At 35.5% G+C, this 9,281-nt stretch overlaps 1 protein-coding gene across 1 annotated transcript; it reads right to left on the reverse strand.

Annotated features, from left to right (window-relative positions):
• Nucleotides 1–6,560: 6,560 nt before the first annotated feature.
• On the reverse strand, nucleotides 6,561–8,955 carry LOC149180810 (putative 12-oxophytodienoate reductase 11). The gene is made up of 5 exons (XM_089416308.1): nucleotides 8,623–8,955; nucleotides 8,381–8,521; nucleotides 8,114–8,244; nucleotides 7,630–7,809; nucleotides 6,561–7,343 (listed from the first exon to the last, which is right to left on the reverse strand). Exons 1-5 carry the CDS (start codon nucleotides 8,811–8,813, stop codon nucleotides 6,760–6,762), a joined length of 1,227 nt encoding a protein of 408 aa, XP_089272434.1. The 5' UTR covers nucleotides 8,814–8,955; the 3' UTR covers nucleotides 6,561–6,759.
• Nucleotides 8,956–9,281: the final 326 nt, after the last annotated feature.

The following is a 9,281-nucleotide window of genomic DNA, read 5'->3' on the forward strand; positions in this document are numbered from 1 at the left end:
AGACCCATACATTTAGTGCTAAACCTGCAACGGTTCTTGCCTCGAACCTACCCACCAAAGTTTTATATTCAATATCCATTATGCGGGAAGGGAGATATCCTACCCTAGTGTGAGACTTACCACCTCCCTCCTTTGTCTGATAAACTTGCTCCTCCTGTGTTTATGAGAGGGGATTTTTGGTTCCTTGGCGTTCTTGGTGCCTTCATTAGCCAACAGAGGGAATGACAAGAGGCTGGAGCCTATAACATTTGATAAGGGTGGTGAAACTGAGGCCACATCGCTCTGATGTTGAGGAGGGGGTTCCATGTAGGAGAAACATGATTCACCTTTGCCCATCTATCGTAAGTGGGATAATTCACATGGCTCATTCGCAAAAATTTGATCTGGCAAAACCCATCACAGTGAAACCTGCTCCTATTGATATTCTAACTACCCTCGAAATATTCTTCCACATGGCGAACTCAACTTGTAATCGACGAGCTCCTCCAGGTCCATATCCATCCTTCAATTGTATGTTTGGTTGATCCATAGACTGGATATAGTCTACTGACTTGAAAAAATTTCAAAGAAACCCTTTCTCTATAATCAGATCCCGTTATCAACATAATTATTATATTTTAAAATAAAAAGTATTAAATTTTGATAAAAATATATAAATTTAAATATTTCTTTTGTAAGTGGAGGTGGTTCCTTCCTATTTCTTCAAATTTCAATAGGTAATACATCATGAGCATCCATACTTAGATGGTCTAAACCTGCCCAATGGGAAACTAGGTCTATTGACCTTCTAGTTGAGCTATAACCAGTCCAAAATCTAAATTGTCTGAGTTTTTCCTTCAATGCTACATAAACAAAACTATCCTAATAACCTCTATTGTCTACCATCCTACTTGGGAGAACAAAAAAAGTGGTTTTATGCATCTAAGAGAATCTATTTATCATAAGAGAGCATACTGGGGTTGGGTCACTAGCGTTGGTTCCTAGTTGTTTCGTAGGAGGAAAGTATGGAATGTGTCTCTCTATGTGAGCCAACCGGGCATTTTGCTGTTGAATTTGGCACTAGATCAGTTGTAGTTCCCTATGGATGGTCTGCATTTCCTCCGTGAATCCTAGGCTACCTGTCAGTGGTAGCATCAGAGCCTTCGCCAACAATGTTTTCATCAACTAGTAAAAATGCAAGGTTTGCAAAAATAATGTGCGGTGACGTCAAGCTTGACCCGAATCTAGAATAATGTCACCCAAATCTACTAACAATTCTCGCTCATTGGGGTCCATCTTAGTTCTAGTTTCAGATTCCCATTCACCGGTAACATCTTTGGCTTGAGAGTGAGTGCCAGTTTGATAAGTGCTCACTGCATCACGAATCATATGGGAAGTGTTCCCATTGCCCCTACCTCTATTGGAACAAGAGTGGGCAAACCACGACCTCGCTCTCTGCCAGCACCCAAACTATTCCTGCGGTTGGACGTTGAACACACCATATCGTTACTCCACTTCCAGTTGTTATCACTCCTCAAGAATTTGGCAGATCCTAACCCACTGTCTTTGACCCACACTTGGGCTCGAACAATAGATAACTCCAACTGGAGATAGTCAAAAGAGAGCTTGGAGAGCTCAAAATCAATAGTACCTGTGGGATCTACCAAACAACAATAGAGAAACATAAATTTAATAGACCAAATCCAAAGACTTTCCATATAATGATGATCTAAGACCAAGGCGTCCCAAACCATCCCTCTACAGTGGGTATTTTTCCAATGATTCTTGTAGGTCTGTAAAAAAAGTCATTTCCCCTAAGCCTTATTACCCTTTGGATGGCTTCCTCCAATGAGCCAAGTATGGATATGAGGTGAACCTCTACCCCATCCCAGACTGTAACTGTTTTCGCTAGCATATCTAAAACCCGCAACTGAAAACAATAGAGGACTGGATGAAACATGACCCCACCCAAATTGACTAAGAATGGAGGCTTGCAGGTCCCAGGGATTCCTCGAGCCCCAATTCCTATCTAAACATAAAAATGACAGGGTTGTACTGACAACAATGACATGGAGGCGAGTTTGGCACAACCAACCTCCAAATTGGAGTGTGGCAGAGCCAGGAAAAGACTAGTTGCCCACCCTAAAACCCAACCAACACCATAATTTGAGAGAAAGACCACAAATATCATGTGAATCACCCTTCTTGTAGAGGCATATAATCAGATACATAATGTAAATTACAGAACCATCCATGACATACCCTCGAAAGCGGAAACTGAGCAACTAATATGCATGGACACAAGACTGGAAGAAAAGCCTTCTCGCTCCCCTAGCTCCAGCCACAACCAACGCCCTCGACCCCTGCTTGGCAACCTGAGAAACTTTGTCATGATCTCTCCAAATAATTATGATAGTAATGTTATTCACCTCTACTTTCATTAACCGCATCTCCCGCCTCCCTCGTTGAATATAATTACCACCCAGTGCAAGATGCATGTATCTGCACGTGTGGGGTGGCCATGCCACCCCCTTCCTAATAATCACTCTTTGACATTACAGCCACCCAAATCCCATAGTGTCTCTTTGCCCAGCTTACATCCCAATCGAGAAATAAATTTAAATATTTAAAAAATAAACAAATATTATTATTTTTTCCATTCTATTTAAAAATATATTTAATTTAAAATTATTATATTATAAATATATTAAAAAAATTTAATAATAATAATAAATTATAATATATATATATATATATATATTGAAAAGGAAATAATATTTACATGTAAATTGAATCTGAATGTATTTTAAAAGAGAAATCAAATTTTGTTGAATCTATAATTTTTTTTTTAAGTGAAATAAAGAACACTAGAAAGCCATTATTGAATGTAGATATAGAAGAGATTAAAGAACCATTGAATCTAGTCGTTCTTCTGCAGTAAGAGAGAATTTTAAATTTCATTACAAGTCTAATCATTCAAAAAATAATTGCATAGGAATTGAATTTAAAATTGTTCCTCAAGTTTCACATGGATTAGTTTACTTTTTTCGATTCAAATTGAATATTTTAGCATCACATGCGTATCCATGGGATTTATTAAACTTTAAACTTGAAATTGAGATCATAAAATGTAATTTAAAAATGACATTTTCCCATGAATATAATTTTTAGGGGCTTTTTCTATGAAATGACATGGAAAATGATTTATCTTTTGTATGCGCTAGATGTTAGTGTATTTAAATATAATTTATTATTAATTTATATATAAGTTATTAAATTTTATGGGTTTGAATTTTTTAATTTATATAAGTTATTGAATTTCATGTATTTATTAAATTAATGTTTAGGATACTTAATAAAAGTGGAAGTTATAGAGTTAATTTTTTTCTTTTATATTTTTTATTAAAATTTGATAGAGATTTTTTCAGAACTTATAATTTCATTTAATTGATGGAAATTTTGATCATGGAATTTTATTGGTAAGTATTTTGGCTCATTTTAAGATGACCTAGATCATCACTATTTTGATGAATTGAGTAAATCATGGCATAACCTTGTCTTATAAAAATTAAATTAGTAGAAAAGGTTGAGTTTGTCTATTTCTTAACTCAATGAATAAGTAAACAGGCTAGCATTAGTCAAGGCCCATTAAATTAGTTATTGAAAGTTATTTACTCACAATAATGAACCATAACTAAGTTGACAATATTAAAAGAAAAGTTTTTTATATCAATGTAATAGTAATCAATACAATATTGTATATTGTTATTCATTGTGTAGGATTTTAAACACAACTCAAGATCTATTTATGAAAAATACTACTAGATACTGCAAAATAAAAAAGAAGAAAGAAAAATTGATTAACTAAAGAGACAATTTGAATTACACAAGAGACATGATATAAAATTATATATATATATATATATATATATATATATATATATATTATTGCTAGACACGAATACAATTTCTAAACTTTTAAGGAGGAAGAATAAATTCCAATTAGGTTGATGTGTTGATGTTCATTTTGATTAGGTTGAGGTTCCTAGTGCATGCACTTAGTTAAGTAGAAAAGCATTTTCCATATTTAGGTAGTGAATCAAAAGTAGATTGGGACACCCTAAATTAGCTATGTAATGATAAAGTTAACAGGAAGTCCTAATAAGAGGGTAAAATAATGGACAAAGTGTAGGTCCTAATAAGGTCTTGATGAACTAGTAGGAACACATCACTACCATTTTGAAGATGTCTTCCTTTGTCTTTTAGGAATAACAAGTGCATTTTAACTTGGACATGTAGCTTCCCATGACTCTTATTATATATTGTGAATTGGTTTCTCCCATTTTTTTGATATTTTAATTTTTATCTTTCCATGTTTGTTATTATCATTTGGTATAGATGTGGTTTTCATCTAGTACAAGGGCATTACCATTAGGTATTAACCTGTTGACTCTAGCATTAGAGGGCCACAACTTTAAATAAAATTTCCATAATTTTGCCTGCCATTTTCTCAAAAATTAATTGCACATATGAAATGACCTAAAACATTAGAAATAAATCAAACAAATCAAAGGTCCTACAAATCAAACAAATCAAAGGTTCTACCACTATGAAATCAACGTTGGACAAAGTAATCATCTTTATATTTCTACTAAATATAACTACAAATTCAAGTTTTTTGCCTCTTCTTTTAAGATTTTCTTGAGTTTGACTTATCCATTTGGAAATTTCATATTCTTAATTATGAAATGATATATTCGATGCACGATTCTCTTCTAATGAAATTATGTTCATTTCAAATCAGACCAAAACACACATTCATGATTTATAAAATTTATAAAAAGAATAAAAATGTCTTCTAGGGCTCATAATGTTTTATCAGTTACCCCAAATCAAAGTCTGTATGGCACCATTTGAAAGATTGTTTCTATAGCTACAATTTGATTTATGATTTCATGTGGCTTTGAGAAATATATCGCATGTTACCATCTCTCAAGGTGGAAAGCACTCTAGCTTGTGAGTTTGGATGATGTAGGGGAGAATAGATGCAAATGAACCGAGGGAAAAGGATAGTCATCTTGCGCCAATTTTTTTTACAAAGGCATAATGAGGCTTTTTGCACTAATCTAATCTCTAAGTAATCAAAACCCAATATCAATGCAATGATGAATTAAACATGAGGGAAATCTGAAAAGGCATCATAGACATTAGTGGTTTCTTTCCTCTGCAACATTGTTAAGATAGTACATATAGAATCCAACATGGAGAAGAAAGGATCCATAACCCACTACTTGAGAGATTATACCTACATCAGTGATTGGTAAGACTTGAGAAAATCATGGAGAATTATGCCCTAATTTGCTCCTTGATTGTGCATAAACCTAAACTTTGTGACCTCTGGGAACAAGAGGAGAGGGAAGAGGTCACCCCACTCAAAGAAAATCAAAGAAAATCATAATGTGAGATCACCAAATCCACAAACCAAGGAAAGATCTATACCCCTTCATGCACATGCTGGGAACTTTTTCAAGCTATGCGTCTTGTGTCTTGCACAAAGGTTCAATTCTAAACACAAGCTTTCTACCATACAACAAATGAGAGTCCTAGAGGATAAGGCCCTTTAGGGTCCACCCACCAATAAAAAAGAAACATTAATAATAAGATATATAAACAAACTAAATTTAAAAACATATAAACCAACTAACTCCCTCTCCACATAATTCATATTAAAACATGGTTACAGTTAAAATCAAACATATAAAATAAAAAATAATCAAATCATTTAATTAGTTGAAATAAAAATGAAAATAATATATGTATATGTAAAGCTAGAGATAAAATGAATAAGAATAAAAAAGTATATAAGTTAAAAATTCAAACCAGACATATTTATTTGCAACTAGACATTTCTGCCATAGCAAAATTATTCAAAGTTTTATCAGTGCAGGTTTCAACCCTGGCAATAATCACAAAGCAAATCAAATTGACAAACGGACATTTATAACTATGAATAAATAGAGTTCTTATTTGATATGGGAATTATTGAAGGTTTTATTTTTAGTAATATGTGACCGAGAATATAAAACCAGAGTATATTTTTTTAATATAATTTTTTTATATTTTATAAATAAAATTATTTTATATATCAATTTAATGTTTGTTTTAATTTCAATTTTAAAATTTAAAATATTATTATGGTGGTTGTTATGAATAAGTAAAATTGAAAAAAAGGAAAACCATTTAAAATAACAAATTAATTATTTTCAAAAAAACAAGAAGGAACTAAATTTTCTGCAACACAAGCCATGAACTCACACGATACGAGGGAAAGAACAGGTATTGCACCAAGAAACTTAGTATGCCTGACAAAACTAAAGGCGGGAAGCCCATTGTAGATGGATACAGAATATTAAAATAGAAAAATCAATTCTGAACAATGATTCTCTTATGTATATGTGAATTTTTGTGATGGGAAAACTATATATTTATTTCAATCAGGATGATGCATAATTCTATTTTCATCGGGCATTCACATTCCTGCAAATTTTCCATGATCCCAGGGTTAAAACCCTACAACAATGTCGTTCGAAGGAAGATACTAATATGTTGTATTTATGAGAAGGAAACAAGTAGTGAAAACATAAGATACCCTCTCTTGTTTGAGGAGTTTAAAGGTTGAGTTGAAGCCATGGCTGCTGTACCATAAATTACTAAAGATGATAGCAACAAGGGTGGGTTTTTTCTTTCAAGAATGTGAGTGAAGCTATAGGAATGGACAGCTCATTCAAGGAATGGATAGTCTGTGTAACCAACAACAGGATCGGGAATGTAGAAAGTATCTCTGTTGTACTTGTTGAGAGGGGCATTTATCTCGAATCTTCTAGGCAAATCTGGGTTGGCCAGAAAATGTCGACCATAAACTACAAGATCAGCCTTACCACTTGCAATTGCTTCATTTCCATCTTCTCTACCATAACCTCCTGCAACCAAGAATGCTCCCTTGAATGCCTTCCTCATTGGAAGCAGACTCTTGTCTGTCGCAACAGATTCCCCTACAGTTACCATTCTGGGCTCTACAAAGTGGGCATATAGGATGTTGTATTTATTTAAGGCCTCAGCCATGTAAAGCCCAAGCGCCTCCGGGTTTGAATCACTGGATTCTAGATACCCTGCAAATGGAGAGAGCCGTATCCCCACTCTGTCTGCTCCAATTTCATTTGCCACTGCTTCAACAACCTCCAGAGGAAACCTGCACCGGTTCTCCAGTGTCCCACCGTACTGATCGGTCCTGTTATTTACGCTGTCTTTCATAAATTGGTCAAGAAGATATCCATGAGCACCATGAATTTCAACACCATCAAAACCTGCCACAAAGCCACCAAAAGTATTCATGGAAAAAGTCAACACTTCCCTATTTAGTTGAACTGCGTAGTGAGGAAAAGCTATTTCTACTGTTGTGACATTTGAATCGGTGATATTCAGTCACAAGGAAAACTTTGGTTCCTTCATTGAATAAAATTAGCCTTTGTGGCCTATTAAGAGAAAAATACAGAGTACTTCTTTGGATAAAAATAACTCTTGTGGCCTATGTTCTAAGTGTGCATGCAAATGTGTAAACGCCAAATTTACGATTTCTTGAAGAATAGTCACCTGCATTGATAGCATTTCTAGCAGCAAGACGAAAATCGTCAACAACATATGGGATCTCCTCAGTTTTTAGAGCTCGAGGAGGGGAAAAATCTACAAAATCCTTGCCATTGGCTCGCAAAATCTTTACTGATATTTTTCGATCTGATGAAGAAACAGGAGCCTGACGATTGGGTTGATAATCTGCAATCCATAAACCCACTTAGCTATCTCTATAAAGAAATTCACTGCAAATGTTCTTTGTTCCGAACGTACTAACATCCGTGAAAAAACTGACCTAATACAAATTTAACAGTACAAGGAAATAAGAGTCTACCCTTTAACATTATCAGATGCCATGACCAAGTGAAGATAAAAAATTCTCGCATTATACTGCGAATGATGCAATGGAAGGCAAATTAACAGAACCCAATAAACAGAGATCTGCCAAGTGGGTACATGAAAGGAATTAATGGATAGCACTGCAATGCAAAGCATAGATACTTACCCACATGGGAAGCCCTTCCAGTGTGCCAAATCTGACAGAAGAAAACGCCTCCTTTCTCGTGGACGCCATTGACAATGGGTTTCCAGGCCTCCACCTGCTCCTCTGTCCAAATTCCAGGCGTATTTGGGTACCTGTCAGTTGCACACATGGTCATCGTCATCATCGTTTGGGCTTCTAACAAAATAAGACTCATAACACGCACTTGGGCTTATTATGATATGCATATAAAGATTGGTTTATGCGTATCATAGAAAAATATTTGCCTACCCTTGGGCAGAGTCGGAGACACCAGTAGCTTCTGCAATGAGAAGACCTCCAGGGCTGGTTCTCTGGGAATAGTATAGGATTGCATGCGGTTGGGGCATGCAGTTGTAGGATCTCTGTCTTGTTAATGGTGCCAAAACCACCCTGCAAAACCCCTTTCTAGTATCAACAAACTGAAACTATGTTGCCAAAATGAGTACCAGAGGAAATGAGAAAAGGGAGAGCAGAAGATCGACGATTGATACCTGTGAGACAAGGTGAAGGGACCCAACTGATAAGGTGTTATCAATGGGATCTGCTGCTTTGACTGGTTTTCCTCCGTGTTTTGCTCTCCCCCTCCCATGCTGATGAGTGTCCTAATAATAGAAAGGGGGCCTGATCGGATGCTTAATGGGATATTACTGCAACAGATGAGATTATATAGAATTTGAGCCATGGGGTTTCAATGCAAGTCGGAGTGGGTATGATTGACGTCATGGCTGACGATCCTCCATGAGGGGAATGGATGAAGACACCATATTCCACCACTCTGTATGTGCCTCAAGTTTGAGTGGTTTGCGCTGTGCAATGAAGTGGAAAAATAGAAGCGATGAGGATTTTGGGTTTGGTTTGAACATGGCCAAGTGAAGCAACAGTTGACACGGCAACGGTAAATCGATTTTCCAAGGCCAGGGTAAATCGATTGTCCAAGGCTACGGTCCTGCCAGCGCAGAGGGAGCAAAAAGGGTAGTTGCATTAATGGACCATCGATAGTGTTGTGGAAACGCAATCCTCGGCCGGGACGGATGTATCATTACTGTGCAAGATATTCTTAGCCGGACGGATGAGTTTATATAATTTAATTTTTTTATTTGTAGATTTTTAAAAAAATTATTTTAATATATATGACTAAAATTTTAATTTT

Source organism: Pinus tabuliformis, chromosome 3_2 (genome assembly GCF_031772625.1).
Source record: "Pinus tabuliformis cultivar Carrire ecotype Pingquan chromosome 3_2, CPIR1, whole genome shotgun sequence".
NCBI lineage: Eukaryota > Viridiplantae > Streptophyta > Pinopsida > Pinales > Pinaceae > Pinus > Pinus tabuliformis.